The 15,905-nt window shown below is 44.1% G+C and overlaps 2 protein-coding genes across 2 annotated transcripts in view; both read right to left on the reverse strand.

Annotated features, from left to right (window-relative positions):
- Positions 1-5,069, reverse strand: part of LOC133125973 (uncharacterized) — a 58,658-nt gene extending 53,589 nt beyond the window's left edge. Inside the window, exon 1 of the mRNA XM_061237734.1 lies at positions 4,981-5,069. The gene's annotated coding sequence lies outside the window, so the exon portion shown is untranslated. The remainder of the gene's footprint in view (positions 1-4,980) is intronic.
- An 8,951-nt stretch (positions 5,070-14,020) lies between these two features.
- The window catches only part of kcnh2b (potassium voltage-gated channel, subfamily H (eag-related), member 2b), a 198,812-nt gene continuing 196,927 nt past the window's right edge, over positions 14,021-15,905 (reverse strand). Inside the window, exons 14-15 of the mRNA XM_061239261.1 lie at positions 15,128-15,302; positions 14,021-14,305 (exon numbers count right to left, since the gene is read on the reverse strand). Coding sequence (XP_061095245.1) covers positions 14,021-14,305; positions 15,128-15,302 — 460 coding nt within the window. The remainder of the gene's footprint in view (positions 14,306-15,127; positions 15,303-15,905) is intronic.

The following is a 15,905-nucleotide window of genomic DNA, read 5'->3' on the forward strand; positions in this document are numbered from 1 at the left end:
GGACATCGGTACAAAGTTATACTGACGACCGGGCAGCATGCCACCGGGTTGAGCCGGCCTGGTCCAATAGCATTGAGGGGCCTGGAGAGACAGCCAATGGACAGGCAAGGGACACAATACCCAGAATTCCACTGATCAAGCCACCTTGGTGGCCTGGTGCCTCTGCACATTTTTACAGAAAGGAATCTTTGGATTTCTAACTTAAAGGGATATTCGCTTTTAGGATATCTTACCCATAGGTAGGGTTTGATGATAAGATCGATGCTACCTCTATGAGTGGCTGTACTGTAGATGGAAGCAACTTTAATTTGCAAATTTGTGAGGGAATCCCTTTCAAGACAGAATGAAAAAAAGTTACTGTACAAAAGAAATGAATGTTTTTTTGTTTTGTTTTTTTTTTTTTTACCTGCAGCAAGTGTTTTGTCATTTCTTCAAAGAAAGGATTAGCTCATGACTACAGTGAAGCTGTGAAATTTACAGGAAACAAAGCCAGGAGCTGTGAGTAGCTTTGATGCCTCACAGCGAGCCAATAAAACAGATCTGACCGAAAAACCGTTGGCTATCATATTACCCTTAATAAAACAGGCCAAAAACTGACACAAACGAAAGACTAAAGAAACCCATTAGCAGCCTCGGTAAGAGGGGAAGGCTACTCTTGGAAAAAATTACGATCTTGAATCAAACAAACAATGTGTTATAACTATGCTTACACAATATGAATTAGCCACTTTCTCACAGGGAAATTAGGAGCTGGTTCTGCACCTGATCCTGGTGTGAATGAACAGGGATCGGCAAAAACAACACAAACAGAATAACTAAGAAAGTATTAATGATGTAAAAGCAGCTGTACAGAGTAGCTGAACACAAGCCATCTTTCACCAGCAAAGTCCACTTAATAATATAAGAACTGAATGTAACTGACCACCAAAACAAACCGGTTCAATATTAACCTGGCCCTACACTGTGCATGCCCAGTTCTGTGAACATGGCCACAGACCAAAACTACATCATAGTTTATACATAGAGAATAACATGGTTTAAACCTATACTGTAGTTATGCTACAAGAACGGACAGAACATAATGCACTTATTAGAATTCATATTTAGATATTAATAAATACTATGTGAATATACATATTTTAATTATTAAATGTGTTGAGATGTCCTTTAGTTGAAGAATGACCAAGAGTAACCCTCACCAAAAAAACAGAATACAGTACACCAAGGACCATTGCAGTTATTTTGCAAACTGAGCCGTAGCATAAAACAATAATTGGGCCTACACTTTTCAAATAACACAATAAAAAACATCTATAATCTGATTTACAGGAACCATTGGCTGCTAAGATAAAAATAAAAATAAATCAGTACGGAGGAAAAGTAGGCTACTGTACGCTGCGTGTGATTAATTCCACAACGCTATTCCTGTTCCTCTGTCTAGGGGCTCACCAGACCGTGAGATATTTGGGATGACCGTTGATTTCCGGGCCGCCATAATAACACTTATGTAAATTGGCGGGATGGGTTACAGACGGGAGCAGGGCTTCGTGGAGCACCTGCTCTGGTGCAGTCGGGGCCTAGCTGCTGCCTCCCGTGAGTCAGCAGGTTACTGGCCGCTAGCGCTAGCGCATAGCGCTACGGCTACTGAGCTACTGACGACACCTTCTGCTGTGTGCCGCTTCTGTGCCTCAGGTCCGTCGACCGCGCTGGCATAGAGAGACACACACACACACACACACACACACAGACACACACACACACACACCCTCACACGGAAGTAGTGTACGCAAGCACGCACATGCACATACACACACACACACACACACACACACACACACACACTGACGTAGTGTACGCACACATTCACACACACACACACACACACACACACACACACTGACGTAGTGTATGCATGCACATACACACACAAGTATACACACTCACACTGACGTAGTGCACAGACACACACACACGTACACACACAAAACCATATGCGCATACACATACACGCACACACACACACACTCACGTAGTGTACGCACACACACACACACATACACACACAGATGCGGGCACACACACGTACACACACACTGCAATTCTTTAGTGTTACGTAGCTTACAGAGCTAGCCAATCAGTCACGGAAGCAGCCTACCGATCTCCTGTGTCTGGTGACATGTACACAGTAGCCACGAGCAGGCTTAGTGCTCTAAACATTGTCCCATGGACAGGCATAACCACTGCTAACGCTGCACTAGATAACGCTGCGCTGGATAACGTCACTCAAAGGGCCCGTGTGCATACATCCCTGTATACAGCCGCAGCATGCAGCCGCTCAGAGATGCAGACAGAGGTGAAAGTTCACTGCCAATCTGCCCCGTTTGTTCCTTCAAAAGGAACGTCAAGAAAGCCGAAAGATGGAAAGCTTTGTCACTTGATATTATGTCCCGAGCGCGGTGACGGACAAATCACAGTCAGAAGGACTTTGGAGAAAAAGCATCCTCGATGCTTTTACCTTTCTGGGCTTTTCTGCGATCTCGTTTGACAGACGTGGCCTTATGGAACAGACTGGAAGCCTTGTTCAGGATGAACATTTGTGACAGTCATAAATAAAATAAAAATAGCCTACTTTTTTTGCCCTTTTCTCTGTGATCTGTGTCCGTCTTGGACGAGAGTATCTTTCTGCATCGGATTCCTCCTCAGAATCCAACATTCCATCCGCAAGCTTCCAGGATGGCTCAGCGCACATCGGAACGGTTGCATTCCACGATCAAGTATTCAGGAATCCAGTACTCCAGTATTCTCTTTGCTTGGGCGGTCTCCGTCCCCGTTGTTTATTCAACAGTTGCTAAGTGCTGAAAATATGCACACAAACGGTCTCCCACTTTGACTGGGGTCAATGAAAACCATTAAAACATTTTTACGAGCCCTTTTTATGAACTGAAGGCTGTTAAACGAGTGCCGCTAACCTCACGTCACATGACGTAATTATATGTTGTACGCTCTTCCTCCTCACAGCCCTTACACAAAGGTGGAACACACCTGTACGCACGGCAGTATATTTTAATGACAGGTTGAAACATCAAAACCAAAACCGCCAGCACATATACCTGGAGGAAGGGTGGCAGACTTTTTTTTCCTTTTAATAGCGGCAGGTTATCCTCTCCACTCATCAACTTTCCAATTCTTACAAGGAAAAATTGCCAAAATTAATTGTCAACATATCTCAGGTGAGGTCTGCTGATACTTTCAGTAGGCAAAATAATTATTCAGATATCACTTATTGCCAAGGACTACACAAGTCAGACGGGTACCCTTTTCCCAGGGAAATTGTAGGTAAAATATTCCGGCGTTACCCACAACTAGCCAAAGCATTCCTCCCACCTGGAACCAGCCACAAACTGTACTTCAGACGGAGAACCTGGAAAGGGATCCGGGACCACTTTGCATAGTGCAAACTCAGCGGTCCTTCAATGACAAGCCCAACACCAGGGCCACCTTGCCACAGAGCTGACTGTGCGATTAACATTATATCCCAAAAGGCACACAAGGTCCCACAGAAGGCATTTATCCAGTCCTCTCAGGAATGAGGTGACAGTGGGGGTACATTGTTGTTCTTGAAGGATCAAATTCCCCAAATGTACCCTGAAAGTCGAGTAATGTTCTCTTCGGGTGCAAATGAGTATGTCTTCCAAACAGACAAGGCAGAAATTAATTATATATTGCTGGCTAGGGGTAGTATTTTATGTACCTATATGGGTACCGCCCCAGTGACAAGCCATTTTAGGGACTTTTTGTACCTTTATTGTGTACGGATGCAGTGAGACAGGGCCCTGGCCGCCACACCCCCCAGCCGAAATACTGACTCCTGACTCCCGGTAATCCGAGGGTGATTTCACTGGCCTGGTAATCCCGCGGCATCTATAGGGAACGTCGAAGTCTAATAATGCACATAATCCCCTCTGTGCTCTTCCTGTTGTTATTCGCATCATCAATATGTACGCAAACGTTACTAACCCTTCGTAAAAAAAACAGTGCAACAAGGATCGAGCCAATCTGTCACTGACCATCAACCAATGCTGAAAGAAAAAGAAAAAAAAGACTTGCAAAAAATTGCAGCCATTCAGTGGGACCGTCTGTGTTTGTAGGACTGCAAGGCAAGTGCAGTAAACATGCACAACGTTCAACAATGATTACTGCACAGTTCATAGTTCACAGCAACAGGCTGCCACTTCACTTAGAAACTGACGCACGTGTGAGCCTAGCGCTGATGCATGACACAGCGTGTAAGCGGCAAGCTCCCACACTTAGCCACCTACCTCATAAGCCAAATATTTACATTCAAACACGCAATCCTATTCTAAAAAATGAAATATTTTCACACCCGGTTCATCTGCATTTTGCACTATGGTCTATACACACCCCAAAATTGTATGCATGATTCAGCATTCCAGCTGCAGAAACTATATAGATATTTATGTTGATTTAAAGCGCCAAATATAATTAGTAGGATTACTAACCACAGCCCAGGAGTTAACTGTTAGTCCTGGAATTTCTAACAGGCAACAAGCAAGGCCCGCACAGTAGCTACAGTGTAGCTGTTACAGTAGGTAGGTGGCAACAGCAAATCTCTGTCCCGTCATTCGCTCACTCCGCGGCCGAAACACGCTCGGACGGGGCACACACAGTCAACCAACCCTGGGCACAGATAGTATTACACTAAAAGCACGGCCGGACGAGCAGACAAGCTTGTATAACTTCACAAACTGCCATAGCTCCGGCGCGGTGTCACTCACTCCGAATGACTTCACCCTGCACCCCGTATTTCTCCGGCGGTGCGTGCTCAATGAATAGTACAGTGCCGTCACTTCACTAGTTGTGTGTCACTCTAACCCGCATGAAAACCCGGCCTTAACTAAGTCGCCACCCTCGGCGACACGCATGTGCCGCAATTGGCATAGTTTTTCCAGGTAGACTCACCGTTCGCTGCCTGTTTTTGACAGTTATAGTCGGGAATCTGTGAGAGTCGCTGCCTCTGCGATGATCCGCCCTCCCGTAATGCGCTACCCACAGCCCGCAAAGAAGCATCGCCTCCCCGTCAAAGGTTAAGCCAACCATAGTACTTAGTACCCGACTGACGGTTGTTTAGTCCAATCGGCTTGAAGGAGAGATGCGCGTGACAGCACGTACCTCCAATTACAGCTCGGGACCCGTTTGCGGGTAACGCCTTTCAGTTTTGCTCACCGCAGACCCAGCCTTCCCCAACCGAAGTACTTTTGACGGACAACTGGAACGGACAATGAACAGGTTCAATTCCTTTTACGGGAATGTAAATATCCAATCGTTGTTTAGAAGAGCTATGTAAACTGCTTCCAAACGGCCCGGTTATTATGGAGTTCGGAGTTCCAATGATGAATGACACATTTAGGCCTATCCTGCGAAAACGCCAGAACCGCCAGAGGAGGCGGAAAATTGCATTGGATCATATTTCCAGATATAGCCTAACCCGAAGACTTCTACGGCACTATAAAGTTTGTGCTTTGCATGACTATAATAAATATCGAAATCACATAGCACCAACAAGTTAGGCTACAGGCCGCAGGCCAAGTGTTTCACCGGTTCTATTCCAAATTAGAAGCTACGGTATGGTTACAGTAGCTGCCACCATTTAACCCTTTAAGGCGTGAGATCAGAAATATGATGCGAGTAGAATGTTTTGTAGTGCTGATGTAACTATCCAGAACACTGACTTAGAGGTCTGAATAAAAAAGAAAAACCTACAGTTCTTAGGGCTAAAGTCGTGGAGATTGTCATTCAAAGTGGCTAGCTATTAGGGATATTAGCTTTAATGGTTACTTTCACCGAAACGCAGAGCTGCACACGTTTGCATAAGGTTTGCATACGGTTCTGCGTCGCATAGGCGAGGCATACAGCTTTTGTGAACCCTTTTCCCACATTTATGCAGCGCAATATTTTACTTCATCTTTTCACAAATGCAAAACTTTTCGTGCGTATTTGGGAAATGCAAGTTGATAGGCTACTCCAGTAATGTATCCTAGCATATGCCATATTTGTTCGGCAATAGCTGCATGGTTATCTAAATGTAGCCTACAGTATGCTAACGTGGCCCGCAGTCCTAGTCTTTGAAGGAGCCACATAACTGTCTGTGGAGTGACAACTGTCTTTGACAACTGAACTGACCTAACGTAAATCCCTTTTGACACCAGACATTCCTTCCGTAATTCAGGAACGCATTGTGAACCTTTATGGCGCGGCTGGCTAATTGATGGCCCCGTAATTCTCCCAACTAGTTCGTGTGACGACGAGTGAGCCGTCCTACCTGATACCTGATTGATTCTCCCTCCCTGTATTGTGGACGTTAGCCGACTGCTACACGCCGTTATCTTTATTTAATTAGCCTATGCACTTCCATTTACTTGAACAACCTGCTATAAATCCAGTTGCTATAACTCAAATCAAGAAATGGACTTATGTTTGCTAGTATGCGATAGAAAGGCCAGCAGCAGCTATAAAAGGAGACGCTGATCATCTTCATTCGCTACAGTAAGGACAGCAGCCGCTGAATCATCAAAAACAAATCTCCACCACACAAGGTGGGGTAGACACTGTTTGCGACCTGTGTGTTTTAAAACAATATTTATGTTGTGAATATTAAGAATGTGTGCTTCTTTAAAAGATGGATACGCGAGGCCTTTTTGGCAGTTGCGGTACTATAGTGGAGTGGAGCAGCGGATATAAATACCAAATACCAAGGATTCCAAATATTTGTCCAAGGATTGTAAGTCCACATGAAATCAAATGACGGCACAGATTGTTATCTTACTCGTTCCGTTATTTGTTTGCCTAACTGAACCCTTCGCCAGGAAGACTCATAGGTACCCTGCAGAAAAAAACAGCACAAGCTAGGTTTTGAAACAGCTAATAGCTGGTTGACCAGTTCAGACCAGCTCCCAGCTTGACATGGTTTAAGCTGGTTCACCAGTGCAGACCAGCTCCCAGCTTGACATGGTTTAAACTGGTTCACCAGTGCAGACCAGCTCCCAGCTCAACATGGTTTAGCTGGTTCACCAGTTCAGACCAGCTCAAGCTATGTTTTGAAACCGCTTGTTGCTGGTTGCTCAGACAAGCGACCCACATGAACTGGTTGACCAGCTCATACCCAGCTAGACTAGCTTCACAATCAGCTTAGCCATGCTGGTCGACCCATCTAATTCCTAGCTAGACCAGCTTATGACCAGCTTGGCCAGCTTGTTCATTGAGCTAGCTGGATCCTACGGCAGGATACTCTGGCCATTTCACATACTGTATGCCTTCATACAGTGGGATATCGACAGAAGGAGATTGTATTATATATAGTACCTGCCCAAAGGACACAGCTGCAGTGGATCTCCCGGGATTTAAACCGATTCCCTAATCGCTGCCAGAATGGCCCTAACAACCAGCCTGACTGTGAGTGTCATATTACTCAACTGTTCAGCTGGCAGCTTTACTGAGGTTAACCTGGACAAAATTCACAATTTCCAATTTTACCGATTTGCAGAGCTTTATTTTTAGGTGAAGTTTCCTGCTTGAGAGTATAAGAACTTACAACCACCTCAGACTGCCGCTTAACATCATGATCATGGCTGCCCAACCCTGCCCCTGGAGATCTACTGTGCGTTTTTATTTAAACCCTAATTTGGCACACCTGATTCTACTAATGAGCAGTTCAGTTTGGGTTGGAGTGAAAACCTACAGGACGGTAGATCTCCAGGAACAGGATTTTGGCAGCTCTGATATTAGATCCTGGAGAAGTTTTAATTCCTGAATAGAGGGAAATAGTATAGTACTGGGGAATGTCAATGTCAGAGATTGACAAGTTCAAATTCTGACGATGCTAAATGCTCTTGCATTACAGTGTTTCAGGACTGTTATATTGGAGGCTGCTGAGATGGCAACATTACCATCTAGCGTTGGCTACGGTCATCACACTCCTATAATCTCACCGAAGGCACACCCATACACGAGGATGCCAGTAGGCATTAGCATAGACAGGTCAATTAATCAGCAATTGTATCAGCTACGGAAGGGTTTTCTTTCCAAGTTGCTGTATTTTAGGAAATTTGACTCAGGATTAATGTCGGAAATCTGAAATGTTCCAGTGAAAACCGTGCCCTTTTTTGGCTTTGTCTGAAAAGCGTGAACATCCACACCCTACACCTGTTTACTAGAGTGTGTTTATCCAACAAATCCAGCTCAGTCTCCTCCACTTTTCATGTGGTGCATTAATATTATTTTTGTTTCATATTAATGATTGAAATAAAAACTGGCTTGCTGCACAATCACTAGGTGGGATGCAAGTATATTCTATACACAGAAATGTCAGTGTTGCTGATTACAATCTATTTCATAGCAACAAGGAGCCTTTGGACGGAAACAAACATGAAATTCCTGGGATTCAGTGGTATCGTAACGGTATATCGCCATCAAGTGGTCAGAATATTTTGTTCCACTCTCACTGAAGTGCTTCAAAATTGATGCAAAAAATACCATCTCAGTCTTCATGAATACATATCTGCAATCGGAATGAGAATATGAATCCTATTTTGGGGCACAGCTCTGGGACTGCACTGGGGAATTATGGTAATTGGAGTGATTATATAATTTCATGTGTGGTGTTGCCTTTGGAATTAATGTGCCTTTGGATTTAATACTCAAAAAAATCTATCCTCCTTTCCTCCACTCATCTCCTCCTATCTGCAAGTATGGGAGGTGGAGACAAGTGGAGGAAAGGAGGGTAAGTTTTTTTTTTAGTATTGGGACATAGCACACCCAATGCCTTGGTTGGCTGTTCCATACTCTCTTGCATCAGTGTGCATTTCCCTGCCTTGCCTGTAGGGGGAATATTGAGGCAGCTCTGGGTGAACGTGCTTTATAAACATCTGCAGAATTCCTTTTCATGCAAATATTTGTTGCGATGTTGGTGCTTCCAACAAACACAAACACACACACGCACAGACACAGACATGACACACAACCAAAAAAAAAAAACAACCAGCTGTTTTCAAAGTCGTTTATTGAAAGAAATATTGAAAATCTTTTATAAAGTCAACCGTTTATAATGCTATCACACAATCAAGACCTGTAAGCTTCTTCTTTTTTCGAGCATTACTGAAGTGTACTGATATGATCGGGATGGCAGAAATAAATTAATGCACTATGGAAATTCACGGTTTGGTGTGACTTTGATTTCTCAGTCAGTGACAAAGCAATATCCTCCCTGTCACTCAGGACATTTAAAGCTTTCAGTGTCTGTCGTCCTGTGGTTGACAGGACAGCAGTAGGCCCCTCCGCCCAGACAAAACTCATTTAAAACAAAGTCAGCTGCCTCGCACAGTAATTAACCCCACTCTCTCAAGTTTCTCAGTGCAGCATGCAAATAATCTGTGCACAGTATTTTTGTCATGTCATTATTCATATATAATTATCATAGTTTTCATCATTAACAAGGTTTAATAACAGGATTATTTTAAATTAAAGTCTACAGTTTGCATTCTGTTGCATGCCACAGAAATATGAGTTTCTGAATAGTGCTGGCTGTATTAGTGCCAGAATCGGGTCCTTTGCAAGACTCTCTTATTTACAGGGAATAGCAATCCAGTGTACTGGGAATTCTGGGAAAACCCCACTGCTCAAAATATCTACAAGTTCAACATGGACAGTGCATCTCCGATTGCATTTTAAAACGTACCGGCATCAGTGAATCACATTGCGTTCACAATGTTTCTCAGTCACATTTCACAGTGTTAGTGATGGGATTCATTTGTGGTGACAGTGCTAACACACATTTGTGTTGAGCTACCGTAGGTCATTTAGTTTACAATGCTAAATGTACCTTGTGAGAACTTGCACGTTATTAGCGAAGTCGGCAGGTCACCCTGCTGTAAAATCAGCTGTGTCAGCTTGGAAAAGCTGGTCATGAAGCTAGTCTAGCTGGGTACCAGCTGGTCAACCAGCTAGTGCTGGTAGCTTGTCTGATGTGGTAGCTGGTCAACCAACTATGAGCTGTTTCGAAACACAGTTTGAGTTTTTTTTTTTTAGCAGGGCAAAGAATATTGTAAAGAAGAGCTCACACTGAGAAAGACAGTTGAACTTACAGTTGGAATTTGAACGTGAGGACTCTGAGGTCCTTGTGCTTTGGTGGGGGCTCACTGTGAATTCATGAGTGGCTACAGAAGATATTGGACTGAAATCAGGGGAATTCATTCAACACTCTCAGAAATAAGGGTACAGTGGAGGTACAGTTCTGTTCTTTAAGGAAAAATGTCCAAAATATACTGTGAAAGTTATTGAATAGTTATTTCTGGTAGAAATAAGTATATACCTTGGGTACACAAATGGGTACACTCAGGGTACATTTGGGGGATTTGATCCTCGAAGAACAAAAATGTACCACTGTCACTATTTCTGAGAGTGAATGAACAGATTTTTTAGTAAAACTCCAACATTCGCTAACATAATCCATGCATTTTTAAAATTGAATTGCCTTTTGCCCACAGATGTGCACACATCTCTCATACATTGTCCATTCTGGAAATGCAATTGCATCTTTATATACTTCCTGCACATGGTTCAGTTATCCCCCCCCCCCCCGCTGCGGTTTCTCTTCAACCTTTAAACACTTTCCAAAATAAACCTGATGCACAGTCAGCTGTCCAATGCGTTTATGTCCAATATTATTATGTGCAAATATGCCGTGTACTCTGCCTGACAGGAGAGAAAACTATTTGAGAAGCAGATCAGGGTTTTATAATGAACAAGGGGTGGGTGGCCGAGTAGGTGCTTGACAATCTGAATTTCAGTGTTAATTGGACATAATTTGACAGGGACACTATCCTGGTTATGCATAGTTCTCTTTTACAGTTGATGATCCCTGAATATAGAATATATAACAACAGAAATACGGATGTTATTATTAGCGTTATCATCAATTTATTTATTTATTTCCATTCAGAGACCATCAATTGTTGCCATGTGTTGTTTATCCTGATCCTCTCTCATATGGAGCAGTGCAGTAACACACTTACCGTATAGATAGGGCTTGCATTTTTCAATTTTAATCAACAATAACCAAAAAAAAAAAAAAAAAACCCCACTGTCGTTTTAGTTAATCATTTCTGTTTTTATTTTAGATTATTTTATAATACCAAAATAGAGCAATGTGATACAACATTTAAAACATGCACTACAGACTTCAATATAAGTCCTATATTATTTAACCTGATGACTTCTGGTTTATCCTGTGTGTGCATGCGCAAATTTGTAAACGTGTGGATAGTCACACGGCCTAAAGTAGCGTGTACAGCCCGCGCTGTCGAGAGGAACCGCGGAAGGCAAGCAAACGCTCCGTGCGTTCCGACTCGGCGTTCCGACTCGGCGTTCCGACTCGGCGTTCCGACTCGGCGTTCCGACTCAGCATTCCGACTCGGCGTTCCGACTGGGACCTCCACCCATGGCCGGAGTCCAGCTGCGGCCAGGTCATGTGCTCAGAGATTTTGGAGGACCGACACCGCCAATCATACTATACTTTGTCTCACTTCAAGCAAAAGTTGGAATGCTAAGTCTATATAGTAGTACATACACTGCAAAAAAACCTAAAAAAAAATAAGTCAGTATTAACAAGTATCTTAGTCTTGCATTTAGACTTATACAATCTTATATCTATTACTTTTTTGCTAAATGAGACGAAAAAACCTGCCAATGAGGTGAGAAAGTTTGACTCATTCCAAGATTTGTGAGAAAATTTCACTTGTCAAGCAAACGGTGCTAAACAGTGCTTAAAACAAGCTAATATTTTCTACTTGAGAGACAAAAAAGATCTTAAGTCTTATTATAAGACTAAAATGCTTGTTAAGACAGCTATTTTTTTGCAGTGGGTCATATTTGGTTGTTTTCTCTCTTTTCTTAAATCCTGACACGGTTTTTAAATGAAATCCACTGAAATCAATGTCTACTGAAAAAAAAGAGTGCTTTCTTGATAAGAAATCAAAATAAACAATAAATAAAAACAGAATTAAATAACATGAATCCATGAATCAAAACAGAAAAATGCAAGCCCAATAAAAGAGATAAAAGAGATGAACAGAGAGACTCAACAGACTAGCAGTGAGTTAGTCTGATAGTCACATAAGGGATCTGCAAGCAATGTGTACGTCTTATAGTCAGACCAGAAATGTGTGAGTCTGGCTGTATCATGCTGCAGCCAAACACTACAGTGTTAGTATAACATGATAACTTTGACGATCACAATAACTGCTCCTTCCAAGTTTTTGCCAGAACTATAGAATAGTATTCTTGTTTAGTTTTTTTATTTTATTGAAATTACATAAATTGACTGAAAGTGTGTTGTAATTTCCTTAATGCAACATACTGAGCTACGTTGATATTCATGCTATTTATGAAGGTAATTAATTTGCTCTACCGCGAGTAGATTGAGCAGCAAGTGAACTCTCCAGCTGTGTCTTTTGACTGCCTGTCATTCTGTGAGTAGCATAGCTAAAATAATGTGCCAAAACTCTGGTGAGATGAATGCCTTTGTGAAAATGAAAAGAAAAAAGAAAAAAAGATTATAGAGCTGCTATGACAACTGCCATAGGTGTAAAAAAAGGAAAGCTGTGCATGTTGAAACAATCTTTCAAATAAATAAAGATATCCTTATGATATTCCTTTGCAAAATTAGAAACCGAGTGTTGACTACCAGGTCCGGTACAAGCTACGGTACAAACACTTTTGAGGGTCGAGAGCTTTCTAATGAATAAATACCCCCCCTTAGCTCAGACCAGCTAGCAAAGCTCAAGAGCAACCCTTCTTTTAAAGCGCTTTTTTTTCCTCATCTGTGGAAACATGGTTAAAAGAGTGAGTCCGACCACAGTACAATAAGGATAATCAAATGAACGGTAAGAAGAGAGAGATGAAACGGTGAAAGGAACATGCTTTCAGACACACAGGGTGAGATTAACAGGGCTCTCCAGTCTGCGGGCCTATGAACCTCAACTTCCACTGGGTACAGATTAGCTCAAATCAAATTCCCGGACCAAGAGACGGTCCCCCGCTCCAAATCAGGGCAATAAAGCCAGGTTCATGGGCCACGGACCAAAAGAAACTAGGACACGCATTTGGACTAAAACTAATATACACATAGAATAACTTACTCTTCTCGTGCTAGTGTTTGCATATTGTTCAAACGACTCCCCCCCCTCTAAAGTCTGTACAAGGTTTGCAGGAGTTTGATATGTTCGTCAAGAAATCATGGCTTTTTACCCCCGCCGTAACCGTGACCCCCTCCAACCCCCCCGCCCCACCCCCACCCACGCCCCCCACACCTGGAGCAGCTCCCCGTTAGCCACATGCTTCAGGAAGTTGACGAATAGCGGGACAGGACACGTGTTGTTAGGCCAGCTAACACTAAAGTTCACCAACCAGTTTTGGAAGCGCCATGGACGTGAAGATAATAACGTCTGAGAATTTTCAGTGCAAGACAAAATGGCTACTTGTCTTTCTTTTTCGTGGTGATCCAAAATGGATACCGCAGTAAAGGGAGAAAAAGATCATCCTACAGAGATCATCCTGCCACGTTTGTGAATCTTTGTGAGTCTCTCACGGCCATCCAGAGGAAAGTTCAGCACGATCTTGAGTCTGGTTACACTCTGGTCTGATAGTGTTTTTCTAACTGAACAGAGCTGGAGCTTTAAAAGAATAGACTAGAATCTCAGGCAGTTCGACAGGACTCTCGTGGTCACGAAGGGCCCCCAATTCCCTCCCAGGGGCCACGACTTACAGGAGCTGAAAGAGAAGAGCGGTCAGAAGGGTTTTTCCGACTGCAGCCAATGGACGACCCCCGCCCCCGCCCCTCCCCTCAGCTGCTCAGTGCAAAAGGCTAGCAGGAAACCCCCTTCCCCCCCAAGCTGAGACGTGGGGACCCACAGAGACGGGAGTGTGGTAGGGGCCCCGCCCTCGGCCCCTAGCTCCCGGGGTCTGAGCTATATCTCTGTGGAGTCCGTGAGTCCAGTGATGTGTGCGGCTCCTGCAGCGAGAACCGCCGCTGGGACTCTGGGTTTGCGGCGGCCGCTCCCGGCCCGGGCCCCGGCGCCGGCCCCGGGTGAGGCTCGGGGCCCAGTGGGCCCAGGGGCCGCGTGTCTGTGGGGGCCAACAGGAGAGAGCCCGTGGACTGCTGCTCCGATATGCTCCGCAGAGACCCGGACGGCTTGGACAGCGGAATCTCCTCGAACCGGTGGGACTCCAAGATCTGGAGCGGAGACACACGAGAGAATGCCGTAGTCAACGTTAAGCAGTGATATAGGGCTGTAACTACCATCAACGTTAAGCAGTGATATAGGGCTGTAACTACCATCAACGTTAAGCAGTGATATAGGGCTGTAGCTACCATCAGCGTTAAGCAGTGATATAGGGCTGTAGCTACCATCAGCGTTAAGCAGTGATATAGGGCTGTAACTACCATCAGCGTTAAGCAGTGATATAGGGCTGTAACTACCATCAGTGTTAAGCAGTGATATAGGGCTGTAACTACCATCAGCGTTAAGCAGTGATATAGGGCTGTAACTACCATCAGCGTTAAGCAGTGATATAGGGCTGTAACTACCATCAGCGTTAAGCAGTGATATAGGGCTGTAACTACCATCAGCGTTAAGCAGTGATATAGGGCAATAATTACAGAGCTGGTGATGCACACATTCGCCAAATAAGGCAAAAAGATTGGCATTTAGGTGAGGGTTTTGCCAATGGAATGAGAATATGTAATTTATCAAGGAAACAATAACTTAAAACAAGCTAATATTCTCTGTATTCTGAGTCTCATTAGAATACATGTTTGCAGTGTGTTTGATCCCAGAGGGAAAGTGCAGTGTGCACGTGCGGGCGGGCTGTGTGTACATGTCGGGGGTACGTGTCGGGGGTACATTCAGGGGTACATTCAGGGGTATGTTTCAGGGGTACATTTTGCGGGTACGTGTCACGGGTACATGTCGGGGGTACATTCAGGGGTACATTCAGGGGTATGTTTCAGGGGTACATTTTGCGGGTACGTATCGGGGGTACATTTCGGGGGTACCTGTGACAGCGAGGCCAGGGCCTGGGACTCCGGCGGGGAGCCGGGCTGAGGCTCGGGGTAGGGGGAGGGGTTTGGGGGGGAGGTCACGGTGCTGTAGGCGGGGGGCACCAGGGCCATCTGTCTCTGCAGCAGCTGCATGATGGCGCCGATGTCCGTCGACATGCGGGTCTCCAGCCTGGGTGCACAACGGGGTGTTAGTGTTCATTCAGCTCCGACAGAGCGCACACGAGTCCAACAGGGGCCGTGTGCAGGGCCAGGTCCCCACACAGACCAACACCGCCCAGATTAAGGTCAAAGCCAAGGCTAGGTATTACGAAAAATAATAGTCATGAAAATAATTTACGGATTAACCGTGGTATCATCTAATCCAAGGGCGAAATTCAGATGGGGAAAAAAGTGAGGCCAAAATATTCCGGATTTTGGCACAGCGGAGTGTATTCACAGCGTCAATAAACGGCAGTAGAGGGAACACTTTTTCATACGGACACAGAACAGTGAGTTCTTTGCAAACTCTAAAGCAAGCTCGGCAAGTTCTTTGGCAAGAAAGGTAGTCGACAAGTATTATAGTCTCATATGTAGACCTAAAATCTTATTTCTTTAACTCTTTTTGCTAAAGACAAAATGTTTGCCAATAAGATGACATGTTTTTTTTTTTTACTAATTTCAAGATTTGCCAATGGGGTAAGAAAATCTCACTTGCAAAGCAAACATTAAAACGTGAAAAAGCTTAATATTTCCAACTTCAACAACAAATAAAAAAAAGAAAGATCTGAAGTCT

Source organism: Conger conger, chromosome 4, assembly GCF_963514075.1.
Source record: "Conger conger chromosome 4, fConCon1.1, whole genome shotgun sequence".
NCBI classification, from domain to species: Eukaryota; Metazoa; Chordata; class Actinopteri; order Anguilliformes; family Congridae; genus Conger; species Conger conger.